The sequence below is a fragment of the Trichechus manatus genome, unplaced genomic scaffold, assembly GCF_000243295.1.
Source record: "Trichechus manatus latirostris isolate Lorelei unplaced genomic scaffold, TriManLat1.0 scaffold00016, whole genome shotgun sequence".
NCBI lineage: Eukaryota > Metazoa > Chordata > Mammalia > Sirenia > Trichechidae > Trichechus > Trichechus manatus.
This window is the reverse complement of record NW_004443952.1, coordinates 26989145-27005718: the sequence shown is the minus strand read 5'-3', so window position 1 is coordinate 27005718 and position 16574 is coordinate 26989145. Positions and strand designations below refer to the sequence as shown.

The 16574-nt window shown below is 47.5% G+C and overlaps 2 protein-coding genes across 6 annotated transcripts in view; one reads left to right on the top strand and one right to left on the bottom strand.

Moving 5' to 3' along the window:
- The window catches only part of FAM219A (family with sequence similarity 219 member A), a 58959-nt gene extending 51310 nt beyond the window's left edge, over positions 1-7649 (bottom strand). For 3 of the 5 annotated variants that reach the window (XM_012554390.1, XM_004372322.1, XM_012554391.1), the window contains exon 1: positions 7280-7339. In XM_012554390.1, coding sequence (XP_012409844.1) covers positions 7280-7339 — 60 coding nt within the window. Of the gene's footprint in view, positions 1-7279 lie in introns of all 5 variants that reach the window. The other 2 variants (XM_004372321.2, XM_004372320.2) reach the window with 2 other exon arrangements.
- An 88-nt stretch (positions 7650-7737) lies between these two features.
- The window catches only part of DNAI1 (dynein axonemal intermediate chain 1), a 59520-nt gene continuing 50683 nt past the window's right edge, over positions 7738-16574 (top strand). Inside the window, exon 1 of the mRNA XM_004372393.1 lies at positions 7738-7977. Coding sequence (XP_004372450.1) covers positions 7738-7977 — 240 coding nt within the window. The remainder of the gene's footprint in view (positions 7978-16574) is intronic.

The window sequence follows — 16574 nt, the reverse complement described above, 5'->3', positions numbered from 1 at the left end:
GCCACCCTTTGAAATCTTCTGCTCAGCTCTTTTACTTGTTGAAGAGGTTTCTTTACTGCAGGACTTCTCAGAGTCTTTAAAATACCAGTGGACATTGTGACAGGATAGAAGGTATGTAGTGTTTTCCAAAGAAATTTGTCTATAGAGCTTTTTTTTCTCCATGAAGTATCACGAGGGACAAATATTCCTAAGAATATACTATAGGAAATGCTAGTCGAAGCCATAGTTGGCTAAGGGCTTTACCAGTTCTAGTTTTATAAGGATAAAACTGGAAATTAATATGGGAACTCCATTATAAACCATTTATAGCTTATACATAGTAATTATGTGTAACTTAACTACGTAATAAAATGTATACGGTTCCCATTCCACAGTATGAGTTTAGTTAATTCAATAAATCTTAAAGTTGCCCTTGAGGTATTGTTCTAGATAGATAGATGGGGTGAACTCTGGCTATGACAGCCAAAAGTCTAGTGATAAAAAACAGGCAAAACCAGGCCAGGAGCTACAGTAGCTGGGCTGGTTTCTGCTTGGTTATGGCTGCTTGTCATGCTTTTCAGGGCTAGAATGGTCATTGGAGAGCACCCTTCATGGTCCTTAGTCCCCTCTTACTTGTGCACACACTCATTCATCATCATCATCACAGAAACAAAATTGACCCCTAAGAATCACAACCATCTGATTCTCAATTTGATGTCTCTTAATAACAACAATAAATGTAAGTATATATTTGCTTGAACTGGCTTTCTACAAACATAAAGCCTGGGGGAGAACTCTTGCAGGCCCCAGTGTCCACCCCTCCCCTTAGGCCAGACCCTCTCAGCCTCCTTCCTAGATGACTTCCCCACTCTAAAGCCCCTCCTTGAAGCCCAGGGCTCACTTGGCTGCCCTATAGTGAGGCTGTTGGGTCATGTGCTAATTTCTGAACTCCAGACAGAGCCAGATCCAGAGCTGGTCCCAGCTCTGGCTCCTTCCTTCCTTCCTTTCTCCTGCCCAGATGGCCATATTCTGATCTATCTCCACAGGAAACAATGACTTGACAGCCTGCTGAGCCACACCACTTGCTTCCTTCAACCAGCACCTCTGGGAATATGCAGTTAGCCTGATCCTCCCCTCCCCATCCTCTCTGGGGCTCCCTGTATCAGTTCTCCCAGAATCTGCTAGAAGGCATACAGCAGCTACACCCAAGAAGCAAGTTTCCCTTGCCTCCTTTCCAGATGTAGGCTCTATCTGCCCTTGCAAGGAGGGAAGAGGGTCCCTGAGGCTAATCAGTTTGCAGCTAAGAGGCCTCTGTTTTTAATTTCTGTCGTTTCTGGGCTATGGGCAGTTGAAGGCGGCAAGCGGGGTGGGGGGGCAGGCGGGCTAGGAGTGACCCAGCTACCACAGAAGCACCTGCCTTCAGAGACCACACTTGGGGCCCCTAAGAAGCCTCTGAGCAATCTCACTCCAGAAGTCGCCCTTGGAGCATCCTGTCTGAAAGATAGCATCCTAGGCACTGCTTCTACCCAAAGTGCAGCTTTTCAGGCTGGTCTCAGAGAAAGGAGTTGCATGTCTTTTTTCATTGACTCTTCCAGGTGATGCAGTAACACACACATCTCTTCTTAAAAGAAATCAGTGAAAGGACCCAGCCCCAGTCAGTCAGTCAGAAATAAAACCAGAGGTTTGACCAGAATGATAGTAAAAGGCCAGACCAGAAACTGCAACATAAAACACTCTCTCAGACAAAGGATTTTATTTTTCCTTCATCAAAGTGCTGTTGGAAAAAAAACAAAAAACACCATGGCTCTTTGCTGCCACCAATTCTCTTGCATTCATCAAAACAGGTTTCAAGGGGAAAGTGTGAGCAGAGGGGAACATTTCCTGGGAGTCTTTTTGAGATGGGGCCAGTATCACTCTGCCCTTTGGTTTGCCAGGACTCCTGGGCCCCACATCACCCCAAAAATTTACCTTCCAGCGACAGAGCAAAGGAAAACAGTCCCTGAGGCCAAGAGGTAAAAGGGGCCCTAAATTTCCTAAGTAGTACTGATGGTCCCTTCCTCCATCCAGGTGTCTACACCAGAAACCAAGGAGTCATCCTTGACTCCCTACCTCTCCACCCCACCTCCAAACAGGCCCCACATCCTGCCTGTTCTACTTTATTAGTGTCTGTGTATCTGTCCCCTCCTTGCTCTCTGCATCTGCTTTAATGGAGACCTTCATCATCTCGTCTGGATTATTGCATTCAGGTCCATATCAGTTTCCCAACCTCAACCTCCAATCTCTCTTTGCCCAGCCCCTCCTCCACATTGCAGTGATATTCCTAAACTCAAATCTGATTACAACCCTTCATTCATTCCAGCGCGGCCCTGGTGGTGCAGTGGTTACATATTTGGCTGTGAACCAAAAGGCCGGCAGTTTGAATCCATCAGCGGCTCCTTGGAAACCCTATGGGGCAGTTATACTCTGTCCTATAGGGTCAGTATGAGTTGGAATTGACTAGACAGGAATGGGTTATTCATTCCAAATGCATCCTTTTGTTTCTTTTTCCATGCTTTCTGCTTGGAACTCTTGCCCTCACCCCACATTGTTGGTCTTCCAATTTATTCCTCTTCCAAGAGCCAGTTCAGTCATGTCTCCTCTATGAAGCCTCCCTGACTACTTGATGAGAGGCCTTCCTGTCTTCCTTTAGCACCACTGGACCTCGTTCTTACTTCTTTTATAGTGCTCCAATCTCTTCTGGACTGTGTGAATCCCTGGAGCAAGATTCTGTGTTATTGAGCCAGCACAGGATCCAGCTGAGAGTAGTTTTTTACTAAGTGTTTGTTGAATGAGGGGATGAGTAATGAGGGGCTGGAGGCCTGAGCAAACCTGATCCTCAGTTTGCAATACAGGAAGGGAGAGAATGGTGTGCCTCTCCCCAGGAGCATGAAAAATACTGCTGGGTCATGAGCCACATAGGTCCCTTAAGAGAATGCATCCTTAAACTGAAAAGTCATTTAACTACAAGGAGGCAACTTAAGGTGCCCAGATCATTTTGGTCTGTTTTCCATGGTGGCTACTTGCTATCTTCACAATGTTCTCTCTGCCAGTTTCAGGAGCTGCTGTGGCCCACTTACTGAATTAATTTCCTGACCATCCCTATCCCTAAGCGTCAGGAGGTAGTAAGAGTCTGAAACTCCTTTCCAAGCTCACGAAACTTGGCAAGTCCTCCTTTCCAAGAACCTGGGCAATTCCTCACCATCTCCCAAGGGAAGTGTCACTCTTTCTTGGGAACACCCTTCGTCGATCTCCACTCTTTCCTGACATGTATCTTTAAAAAACTTCCTGTAGCCATTTGAGTCCATCCTTCTACTGTCCACCCACTGGGAAGATCTCACTTGTCTCTGTATCCTTAAAGTACCTGGAACTAAATAGATACATAGCAAATGCTCATGAACTAACCAAATGAGCTAACAGATAACCTGGGTTTCAGTGAGCCCAGACTAGCATTTCTCTCTATCGTGCAGAGACCCCGCCTGGTGCCATATGCCATTCTTTAAGTTTCTTTGGTCTCCGAGAGCACAGGAGGCAGGGTTTTGCCTGATACAATTAAGTGCTTAAAAGCTCCATTGTTTTTCTTATAATAAATCTCTTCCTCTCCAGTTGCATCCGAAAGAGAAGACATAGGCTGTGCAGCTGCATGAACCAGCTCAGTAGACAGGCAATAGGGCCAGAAAGCTATTCCCTGTTGCTCACACAAGCAATAGCTCAAGCTCAACCAAACTGCTCAACAGACAGCCTTGGACAGCTGGGTGCTTCCCTAGATCATGAGGTGTGTGGCTCGGACAGATCTGACACACAAAGTATGCCTATCCCTAGAAGTTTCTTTGGGAGAATCTGTGCTCAGAAACACTCAGGATTGTCTGGGAGATAGACGCAGCAAGAGTGGGGTCCAGGGAATCAGTCTCCAAGAGGAGATCTCATTCCTTTCATAAGGAGACAGGAAGAGACCCTGGGGAGCTCTCAGGGATAGGCCTAGGCCTGGTTTAGCTGTGAGATGCAGCTAGGTCAGTTAAGTCATTGGTGTGATGAGGAAAGGAGGGAGGCAACTCCCTTCAGGCAAACTCCCACCCTAGACAGGAGGCTCCATGCAGCTGTGGCAGCAGCAGCAGCAGCAGCAGCAACAACAGGGCAGGGATCTCTTCCTCTTCCTCCCACTAGCTGAGAACTAAGGCTTAAATTAGCACCTTGGAAACACCCAGCTTTGCTGGCTGTGCCTTCTCTCTCGACTCCTACCACTCCCCTGGGCCTCCTTTTTAAGCTTGAGTTTACCTTTCAAGTACATAATAAAAAAATAAAGATGCTTTCCCCCTTAGAGCTCATCTTTCCAAGTAAGGAATGGCCTGTGGATTCTCCCCACCACTATGGGTGGAGGCAGGGCTATTTGATGATGGAGTCCTGTGACAGGCTTCTATTCATACAGCTTGTCCAGAAAGGGGCAATGACACTGACACCAGCATTGTCCTATTTCCCTTATAACTTAAGGAGGCAGCCCCTACCCTGCCCTCAGGGGGGACTTACACTGAGGGAGTGAGGAAGAGAAATCAACTTCCCCTGAACTATGAGCCACATCTGCATCTGCATTGCTAACCACTGTGTCCCCAACACCTAGTAAAGTATCTGTAGCCGAGCAGGTGCTCAGTAGATATTTGGTGAATCAATTTGCTGAATCAATGGTATCAGGTCCCCATGATACCATTTGGAGAAGAAACAGGGGAGCTATTGTTTATACTTTAAAGAGATAATTTGTCTTTATTTCATAAACAGAAAAACTGAGGAGAGCAGAAAAACAGGAAAAAGGAGAGACTTCCTAGAGGTATCAATAAATAATAGCAAAAAATGAAATTGGTCATAGCTGAGCCTGAGCCTGGGCCACCAGTTTTTATGCTCGACCCAAATATCCCTAAAGAGCCACTTTGCCCCTGTCTTCTGCCTTTTACCTCTGTGGCATGAAGTTTTGATTCTTTATGCTCCAAAATGAAGGGTGTAAGGAATAAGGTGCAGCAAGCTTAGGCTCCTGGTAAAACTTCATACAAGATTCTGCTGGTCTCAACAGTACACAGGACATTTAAGGAGGAGTTTTGGAGTGCCTCTAGACTTCAGCCTGGAGACAGGGTTCAAGAGGCAGAGATCTGAAGGGTAATGTCTATGGCCCCCAAAGGGGGATGACTATATTGCCATTTCCATAAGACTCTCACTCAATCTCAACAAAGTATCCTCTTGCAGAGAAGGGCTCCTTTAGCCTTCAAGAAAAGAGTCTGAAGGCAGCAGCCACAGTTTTTCTGGTAAATGCTTCCTTGTCCGCAAAAACCTCTCCTACTCCAGGTTCAGTCACATAGACCGGAAGCACAGTCCTAAGGAGTCCTCTGGGGCCACTACCTAGCCATACTACCATTTACGACTTCAGGCAATAACAGAAGTTCTCTCACAACTAAGAGACTTGTGAATCCATTTCTTCCCCCCTTTCCCTGGACAGCTGTTGCCTCAGGAACCCCAAATGGGAGACAAGAACCAACTCTTTGCTTCCTTCTCCTGACTCACTTGGTCCTCCTCCTTCATCTACCCTCCCTTTTGGTAACTGATTAGATGCTCAGAACTGGAAGAACAATCTAGTTCCAGAAGCCAGGTTGAATGGAAAGAGAGTCCAGAAAGGAAAGTTCTCTTAGCCCAGCCCAAGGTCCTTCTGCAAGGTCATGGGACCAACTTCCCTCCAGGGTTCTCTGGCCCCCAAATAATCCAATGATGGTAGTAGGCTAGGAAAGAAATTCTGCAGCATCTCTCTCCCCAATTTAATATCGTACACTTCTGTAAAGCTACTGTTTTAGCTTCTAGAACTGTCTAAGTAATCACAGAAGAGAGGGGAAAAGCTACTTATCTCCTGCTTAGTGGCGGTTAATGATTCTATTCTCTCTATCCCCCAAAAGGTGCATAGGGTCTGTCATGGGTCTTTGCCAAGGCCCATGCTGGCTGCTGGAATGGGCAGGTTATTTGCCCAGGAAACCACAAAGCACATCTGTCAGCCAGGGGCCTCCAGACCAAGGGTAGAACCTGTTCCTCACCTCCCTGCCTAACAGAGGGAGAAGGCTTAGGGAGCCCCAGAGCTTCAGGACTTGGAGAGCTCTGCTCCCTCCGGCAGTGCTCATTGAATAGGGTATCCATACTTTCAGGTTCCAGGCCTGCCCCAGCCTTTTTCCAGCTTCTCCTGGGAATCCACGGGGAAAGGAGATGGAAAAGGGAACAGAGCAGGATGCTCCCTCCCTTTTCCCTGTCTCTATACCGGCTGGCTAGGCCTGCGTTCTCCTGCACCGACGCCGTCCGGACAAGCTAGTGAGGTAGCCCCCCAGGCGGTGGCCAGCAGGCATGGTCTCCCCCAGGCCTGGCCTCGGTGCGCCCGCGTCGCCCTCCCTCTCCATTCCCTCCACTCCGGCACGATGACATCATTCCTCCCTGACGCCGGGACAGCGGACAGGCGGCAGAATCAGCGCCCAGCAAGGACTCCAAGCACGTAGGCCTAGGAGACTGGGGGGGCTCTTTGGAACCGGTGGGCACAGGCAGTTCCAGCGCGGCCCCGCCCTCTCGCCATCAGTGTCGAAGCGCTCTCTTCCGCGCCCTTGTTTCTCCATCTCGCCGACGCGCACTCGCCTCGCCTGCTCCGGGACCCTCAGCCCAAACTGCCTGCGTTCTCCTTCGGAGAGGAACGGAATTCCCGCTAAGCGGTCCCTGACCCCGGCCTCGCGTTCCTATCCACATCCGGCGAACTGGCAGGCAGGCCCCTCGTCCCCTACACGACCGCTGCCAGTCCCTCTGAGCTTGACGGCGCCCCCGGCCCCCTCGCCTGCCGCGAGCATCACAGGCCTCTAAGGCTAAACGCCTACCCACCACCACTTCCCCATCACAGCTCCCTGCGCCTGCTGCCGGCGGTGTCCGATCACAGTTTCCTTGCCATCCCCCGCTAAGGTCCTCCACCAGGGAGATGCACCATTGTGCCCCCTCTGCTTCATCCGACGGAGCTCGCCTAAGCTCCCTCGGCCTGCCTCCGCCGACCCTGCCCTTCGTCTTTACAGGCCCCTTAGCTCTCACCCCGCGTATTCTCCCACGGTGTTCTTGGCCTGCAAGTGCCCCTCCCCGGCGATGCGTTTTCACAGCTCTCTTTACCCCATCCGATGGCGCCCCTTCCGCACAGCGCCCATGGCCTGATTCCCTCCTCGCTCTCTGCGGCGCCCCCTCCCGGCCCTGGCCTACCCGCCGCCCGCCCCCTCACCAGCGGCTGCATCTCCGAGTGCGCGGTGGGCACCTGGAACCGGTCGATCTCCTCCATCATGGTGCCGGCGGGCGAGCGGGCCGGGGGCCGGGCGCGGCCGGGGACGCCGACTTGACCGCACGGGGCGGCGGCCCCAGGAGCCCGGCGGATGGTGCAGACTAGGCCGCCCGAGATGAGTCGGGCGGGCAGGCGGCCCGGCGTATGGGAGGGACGGAGAGGGGGCGAGAGGTTCGCGGGCGGGCTGAGGCCGGCGTGGTTTGGTAGGCTTGCCTAGTGCTACAGCGGCTGTCGCCAGGCCGAGCTGCAGGTCTTGCCTCGCCTCCTCCTCCGCCGCCGCCTCCTGTCAGCAGCTCAGCCACTGCGGTGACTCGGCAACTCCACTTCCGGGTCCGGGACACCGCCCGGGCTCTGCATTATTCATGAGGAGGCGGTGCCTGGGTGCCCCCAACCCCGCCCACATGCGGGAGTTCCGAACGCTCACGGCGGTCCGGGGTATTATTCCTGAGGGGGCGGGGCTTGGTGTAGCGGGCGGATCCCCGCGCACCCAGTCCCGCCTCCTCCCCTGTTCGGGAGTGGGCACCGGAGGCGCCTGCGCCTTGATTGCCAGTCGGTTGCTGGGTAACCGCGTCAGGGAGGAGCCAGTTCTTTCCTGCAAGGGCGCGGGGACCGACAACGACGGCTGTCCCCAAAGAACCCCTGTGACTGGGAATTAAAGTGAGAGTCCGGATTTCCTGTGCGTGGTCGAGGAGACGGACAAACTTCTTGTCGTCAGGCGAGAAGGCGTTCTGTAGGCCCTCCAGGGGTTGAGATACTACCTTCTTCTTTGAAGATGCCCCCTAAACAGCTTCGTAGGCAGGTAACGCACACCTCTACTAGCCCTCTTCTGATGACCTCTGACCTTCACCCCTTCACTCCAGTGACCACTGATTATACCTCCGCTGCTGCTCCTTGACCTTCTTTTCCCTGTTGACCCCTAACGTCTCCTCCTGTGACCCAGGCCTGTACTCCCACTGATGTCTGACTCTGTCCTGCTTTGGCCTACTGACCCTGGCCTCCTCTCCCACACTGCTCCTGACCCACTCTTTCGTACCTCTCTCTCATTTGGCCTTCTATCACCACTGCATTCCCTCTCTCCTCTTACTCCTGACCATCCCACCCTCCTTAACCACCCCTCCCACTTCCACCTGTACGTTCCTCGTTGCCCCCTCATTCTTGTCTCAAAGGAATCATTTGTCCAGCCCTTTGCCATGTGGCCTGCACTGGGCTAGATGGGGACACAGGCTTTGCCCTTTGGGAACCCACAGAAAGAGTACAAGAGAACTGTAAAGAAGACAAAAACAAATTACGTGCAAGAATTTGGTTTAGGTTTTCTGTGCTGGGAGACTTGTGAAGAGAGAGGTCGGGTAAAGAGGAAGGGAGAGAGACCACTTTCCCATCTCTGGCCTCCAACTCACACACTGTGCACCTCCAAACACTGGCCTCTGAGTTTTCTGGAGCCCCTGTGTCCACTCCTGTGACTCATTCAGTCATGTGGACATTGTGTCCTTGTTGCCACCTGGCCAGATGTCATCCTTTCTCACAGAAAGCCCAAGAGTCAGCCCCTTTACCCACCCAGCACAGAGTTCTGCTTTCCTCCTCAGCATTACCCTGGAAGTGGGTTAGTCCCAGCTTCTCGAGGAGCCCTCTGTGGGAAGTCATTCAATCTGTCAGGAATCACCTTTTCCAAACCGTTTTTGGATTACCACCCTGGGACTAATATGCAGTTTCTGGCTCTGTGAAGCAGAACTTCTATTTATTTGTTCTCAATTTACCTCACTCAGGCCTAGGTATTTTGAGGTTTAGAGAGTGAATCTGTGTCCATTCTGTTTGCAACTTTACAGAATTTGGTCTGGCCTCCTCCATATTAGCCTTTTGTTCCTCTCCTTCTTTCACCTGGACTTCTGCAGCAGGTGGGCCCTTCTTTTTTAGATCTTTGCTGTCTTCAGGAGGCTGTTATTCCCGTATAGCTATGCCCTAGATATATGTCAAGTTGAGTTGTGTTTTGAAGCTCGTGGGCTGTACTTAGGCCTACTGACTCTTAATTTACATGCAATTTTTAAAAAATAAACTTTATGTCCTGGTTTACATACAATAAAATGGACCATTTTAGTTGTACATGTTGACAAGTTTTGACAAATTTATATACTTGTGTAACCACTGCCACACTCAAGAAGTAGGACACTTAACATTACCTCAGAAAGTTCTCTGACACTTCATCTCAGCAGCTCCCTTGCCCTCCACCACCCCAGCTCCAGGTAACCACTGATTAGATTTATCTTTTCTGACACTTGCAGTTTGAACAATTTTGAGAATCTATTTTCCCAGCCCATTAGGGGAGACATTAGAGAAATATTAGGAGAGACATTAGAGATTAGTTGCCCTGTGAGAAGAGAGAGGTGACAACTGACAGGAAGCAGAGGAACCTGGGACAACAGGCCCTGCATTGTTTCCTGGGGGAGGGGTTGTTTTAGTACAGTGTCAATATTGGTGTGTGGAATGGAGAAAAGGCTGGGTTGTCGTAGGTTGTATTCATTATACTCTTGTTTCAGTGAAGCCCAATTTGGGTCAGTGCTAAGTTGGGTGGGGGATAACCTAGAGATGTTTGAGAAGTTGTCCCTGTCCTCTGAGAGCTCAATCCAAAGAGGGAGACAGAATACAGGCACACAAAGATAAAGGAAAATGGGATCCCTGGGGCTGAGAGGAACAGAGGCATGTAGGTTAGAGTAGCAGAAAGCCTTCGGGGAGAAGACAGGTAGGACTTGGATGCCTGCAATGGAGGGGAAGTTCAAGGTCAGGTTGTCAGGGGACAGAGAGGAGTTTAAACTTCAGTGGTTCATGTCAATCCACTGATCAGACCTTTCAGTGGCTCCCTGTTGCTCTCAGGATAGAGTACCCAAAGTCCAACTTGTTTGATATGGCCTACAAGGCCCTGCATGGTCTCGCCTTTGCTGCCTACCCTACTTCAGATCCCTCCGTTGCTCATGAAAGTTCACAACCACAGCACATTAAATTGCCCTCACTTCCTAGAAAGTGACACCCATAGTCTTTCCTCTGGCCTTTAAAACTACTGTTTCCTCTGCCTGCCTGGTATACTCTTTTCTGTCTGCTGCCACCCGCTCGGCCCCCACCCCTATCTCTGCTTCATCTCCTATTGATACGTTGAGTCTCAGCTTGGCCTCATATTCTCCTACAAGGGATTAAGTGCTTTTTCTGGAGGCAAGACAGGGTAATATCCCCACTAGGCTATAAATTCTGTGATGGTAAGGATTATGTCTGTCTCATTCATTGTTGAATCCCCTTTACCTGTCAGTACCTGGAATATATTAAATTCTTAGAAAATGAATTGAATATGAATCTTGAATGCCCTTAGCTGTTCTTTGGAAATTTTGATCTGTGTGTGTTTGAAGGATAGGAACGGGAGAGCCTGGGATGGGGAGACTCATGACTGGAAAAGGACAGTGTATAAACATGTTCTCTGTATTCATGTTATATCTGCTTTGATTGTAGGGCTAGAATGATTTAAATTTGAACCACAGTATACCTCTGCCTTAAGAACTGGGTGTTAGAAAATAAGATGTCAAAAATACTGATGATGCAAATATTCATTCTCATTAAACAGTTATTTATTTATGTACCAGGTACTGTTCAAGGTATTGGTGATACAGCAACAACACCAACAAAAATCCCCTGCTTTCATGGAACTTATCTTTCAGTTGGAGGTAATTGTAAACAAACAAAGTATAGAGTATCAGATGGTAATAGGTGCCGAGGAGAAAAATAAAGCAGGGAAGGGAACTAGGAAGTGGAGGAAGACAGAAGATTATGATTTAAATAGGGTGGTCACTGAAGTGATATTTGAGCAAAGACCTGAAGGAAGTGAAGGGGATAACTATGTGATATCTGAGGGGAAAAGGATTCCAGAGAGAGGACGTAGTAAGTGTGAAGTCCCTGAGGTAGGAGAGTGCTACACATGTTATCGATCACTAAGAAAGGGAGGGTAAAGTGGCAGGAGATAAGGCCAGAGTAGTGCATCTCCCTACCCCATAACCAAAACGCCAAACCTGTTGCCGTTGAGTCGATTCCTACTCATAGCGACAAAGGACAGAGGCGAACTGCCCCATAGTGTTTCAGTGAGCAGCTGGTGGATTCGAACTGCCAATCTTTTGGCTAGCAGCCTGAGCTCTTAACTACTGTGTCACCAGGACTCCCCCTACCCCATAGGGTTAATCAAATCCAACGAACCAACCCACTGCCATTGAGTCATATAGCAACCCTGTAGGACAGAGCAGAACTGCCCCATGGGATTTTCTAGGCTAGAAAGCTTTATGGAAGCAGACTGCCACATCTTTCTCGCGCAGAGCAGCTAGTGGGTTCGAATTACCAACCTTTCAGTTATCAGCCGAGCGCTTAACCACTGCGCCATCAGGGCTCTTGGTTAATCATGGCAAATTAAATTGATCATGATGAAGTTCCATTAATCACAATTTGTCATTAAAATGCATGAATGTCAGGCACCATAAACAACGAGCAGCTCAAAACATCACTGGTAATGCCCCAATAACAAAATGTCCTTCCCAAAAATTGTGAGAATTCCAACTGGCTGTGTGTGTACAAGTGCAGGAGAGCTTTTCACCCTTGCCAAACTTTGCCTGGCAGCCAGACTTCTTAGAAGAGAATTGTTTTAGAGTCTTCTGTGAACTCCAGTTAAAGGCTAATTTTAGTTTATGACTAACAAATTTTACCCCTTTATAACTCAGTTGGTTGCCATAAAAAAAAAAAAATCAAAGCCTGGAATTTTACATCATTCTCCGGTAGGAGCCAAAGAAAAGACTTACATTTTTGGATTATTTTATGATCTCTCAAGAGGCCCCTCTAGGACAATACTTTGAGAAATATTGATCTAGATGAGGGGTGACTAGGGTAGAGAGGTGAGTGGGTATGATTGGGTCCAAGACTAGACAAGAGTCTTGTGTAACTCAGAAATTTTGAGTCTGATGACTGTGCCTGCAATCCATGGAAGAAAGCACAGAAAGAGGTGAGCAGAATCTAAGGGAAGCTGATGTGTTTCTATATGCCCAAACTAAGATACCTTCACTTTTGTGACCCTTTCTCTCAGTATCATCCTTACACCTTATCTTCCTCTAGCCCTAGATAGGACCCTTCACCTCTTTACCTCCTAAATACATCTTGAATCAAACCACTTTTCTTCATATTCACTGCCACCTCCCTAACTCAATCATCTCTCATCCAGAGTGCTGTAATAGCCTAGTAACTGGTCTTCCTCTCATCCACTCATGCCCCTTCCGCTCTGTTCTCTCTACTGCACTGAAAAGAATGATGTTTTCAAACTATCAATCTTATTATGTCAACCCCCAGTCAGAGCCCTTCAGTGGCTTCTATTGTTCTTAGGTCAGGGACTGTATCTTTAGATAACCTTTCAAGGGATTGAGGCCTGCCTTGGTCTCTAAGCCTTAACTTATACCACTCTTCCCCCTTACTTCTGCGCTTCAATTCTATATGCTGTATCCTCTTTCTGGAACACTCTTCACACCCTCCCTCGCACATGTACTCACCCCTAAGAGTTCAACCCCAAACAGCAATTTCCATAACCCATCCCAATGCTCCCTGCCCTGTTCTTGAAGATAGGGATAAGTTTCCTTTGTTATATATAGTCTCAGTGCTCTGTGTTCTTTTCTTTCATAGCATGCATCACACTTTGCAATTATTCACGTATTTGATTATTGACTGTCTCTCCCATTAGACTGTGAGCTCCTTGAGAGCAGGGCCTATGGATATTTTTGCTCACATCTGTATCCTCAGCTCCTAACACAGTAGCTATCGCATCAGAAGTTCTCAATTAATGATTTTTGAATGAATGATAGAATGTAGTAGGGGAAGGAGTATAGAGTGCTATGGAAGTGTGTGATGTTGTTAGTTGTCAGGTGCCGTCAGGTCTGACTCATAGCAACCCTCTGTACAACCGAATGAAACACTGTGCGGTCCTACACCATCCTTACAGTCATTGCTATGTTTCAGCCCATTGTTGCCGCTACTGTGTTAATCCATTTCACTGAGGATCTTCCTCTTTTTTGCTGACCCTCTGCTTTACCAAGCATGATGTCCTTCTCCAGGGAATGGTCCCTCCTGATAACATGTCCAAAGTACATGAGATGAAGTCTCAACATCCTTGCTTCTAAGGAGCATTCTGGCTGTACTTCTTCTAAGATAGGTTTGTTCATTCTTCTGGCAGTCCATGGTATATTCAATATTCTTCGCCAACGCCATAATTCAAATGCACCAATTCTTCTTCTGTCTTCCTTATTCATTGTCCAGCTTTCACATGCGTATGAGGCGATTGAAAACGCCATGGCTTGAGTCAGGTGCACCTTATTCCTTAAAGTGACATCTTTGCTTTTTAATACTTTAAAGAGGTCTTTAAGGAAGTGTGTAGTAGGGGGCCCTAATGCTGACTCTGGGGAAATCAGGTAAGGCTTCTGGGAGGAACACCAGCGTTTAAGTTTTGGACAGAGGAAATACCAAAACAGAAACTAAGGAAGAGTGACCAGAGAGGTAAGAAGACAAGAAGGAAGACTATTGTCCCAGAAGCCAAAGGAAGAGTGTGTTTATAGTGAAAATATGTGGTCAGCCATGTTGCATGCTGCTGAGGGGTCAATGAAAATGAGAACTGAAAGGTACACATTAGATTTAATAATTAGGAAGTCACCGAGGACCTCGGCAAGAAAAATTCTGGAAGTAAAAGCCAGACTGAATTAAGCTAAGAAGGCAGTAGAGACCATATGAACATGATTTTTTTTTTTTTTAAGATGAAAATGAGACTTGAGTATCACATGTTGAGCGGAAGGACCCTGATGGAGAGAGAGGTTGAAGATAAAGGAGACAGATAAAATAATGACTAGAGCCAAGTCTCTGAGGAAGTGGGAATGGAACGATTGTGAACAGGAGGAGGAGCGCTTTGTAGTAGGAGAGAAGAAAGGAGGAAAAGATGGATGCAGATGATGGTAATTTAGAAGCTTAATGGCAAGAAGCTGAGAACGTTTTCTCTTCCCTTTCCCTAGTAGTGTTATGGAATTCCTTCTGGAAGTGATAACTAGAAAACAAATTTTGCCAATGGCTGTTCCATTTTGTTATGATTACAATCATGCTATTTTCAGAGTTATGGTCTGAGGTTTGTCATGCATAATTATCAGATTACAAAACAGCTGTGAACATTTGAGGCCAGCACTTGGTCTACTTGCCTGTTTACTGTGGAGCCTAGCACATTGTTAGTACTCAGTACCTGCCAGGTACTCAAATAGTAACGGCAAAGGGCCCTTCTGCTTATCCCTGGGCTTTGCAGCCTACAAGCTGATGCTGAAGCGTAATTTTGATTCTCTGCCTTCAGCTGTGAGTAAGCCACATGAAATTGTTTTCTGCCAGTTAGGAATTTGTATGGAGTGTTCAATCTTCTCAATCACTGAACACTGACAGAGTTGTATGGAGAAGCAGCAAAGGACAAGGCTGTTGATCAAACTTTGGTTTCACTGCTTTACATCTCACAACACTTCGTCCTACTCTTGGAGCTCACTGGATTCTGGTCTGAATGGTGGATTTATGTCCTCTACTTATCTACTTATCTCACTTCCTAGAGTTGAGAACCTTGAGAGTGGGGACCAACCCAACCTTGATTCTTCTTTAGCTGCCATCCTAAGAAATGACACAACAGTGTTATTGTTGTTGTGTGCCTTTGAGTCGATTCCAACTCATAGCGTCCCTGTAGGACAGAGTGGAACTAGAACTGCCCCATAGGGTTTCCTAGGCTGTAATCTTTATGGGAGAAGATCGCCAGGTCTTTTCTCCCACAGAACCACCGGATGGGTTTGAACTGCTGATCTTTTGGTTAGCAGCCGAGCACTTAACCATTGTGCCACCAGTGTTCCTTGGCACAATAGTCCATTCTGACTCATAGCAACCGTATAGGACAGAGTAGAACTTCCCCATAGGGTTTGCAGGAGGGGCTGATGTATTCGAACTGCTGTCCTTTTGGTTAGCAGCTGTAGCTCTTAACCACTGTGCCACCAGGACTCTGGCACAATAGTAGATGCTTAGTAAATACTGGATGAATGAATAATGTGTAAATTACTTGAAGAATGAATAAATGAATGATGGAAAGGTATGTACTGCAATACTCTGAGCACAAACTTCTTTCTGGTCTTACAGGAGAAACAGCTCATGCCTCCTTTATCCTAGCTAAAGAAGCCTAATTCTGCTAATTATGTAGGGACCCTATCCCTGGTGTTAACTTACTTACTTACCTTTATTTTTACCTCACGTCCATTTTCTTATTTACTTATTTTTTTCAGTGTGTCATCGTGAGATTGTCCTGAATCTTTTTCTGGGACAAACTGGTGTATAAATGGATAAAGTAATTTGCTAATCTCTGGATAGCCACGTGGTTCCATGCCTCTGTATCTGTTTTAATGATTTTGTTCCCTCTGCCTGGAATAATCAAGTCTTTCCTACTCCTACTTCTCTTTAAGTTGCAGAAAACGGAGGCTCACTCAAGTTACCTCAAGTAAAGGGAGGTGGGTGAAGGGGGAAGGTATATATGCGGGGGTCTGTGGATGGGTATTATAAGTACATTGATAGCCTACAGTTGGAATTAGAAAGCTATTGGTTCTGAAATAGATGTAGGGACCAACTATTTTCTCCTTATCTCTCATGGCATCCTTATTTCTCTTAGCAACTGTGTTTTATTCGTCATTCTCATTCCCCAACCAACCAGCTTTTCCATGGTTTCTGTTTCCTCAAAACTTAAGTGTGTGTCCACCTCATCATGGCTACTCTGGCCTCTTTCTACTTCCCAAGCATCTCCATCATCCTTTCCATCCAACTACTGGTTCTTTCTGTAGTCCCAGTTCAAACTCTTGGAGAAGGAACCTGACTGACCCGAGTTTATCTGTTAGTGCTAGGCCATGTCAAGGAGGGACAAGATTCCAGGCTCTCTAAGCAACCACAGGCTTAAGCAAGGTAGGTTCCCTTAAAAAGAAGTATGGTTCCTCTTTGACTTCTCCAGTGCGAGGTGCTTTACTCCTAAATAACTTTTGTATTATTTTGGGTAAATCCTTTTCTCATAAATTGTGCAGGAAGGGACCTCAGATTTCTTCCAGTTCAATGCCTTCTTTCAGGGCTGATATTTACATTACAAAAGGTTCTGTCCTTTACAAAAGGCTTTTCTGTGGGGTTTTTTTTTTTTTTT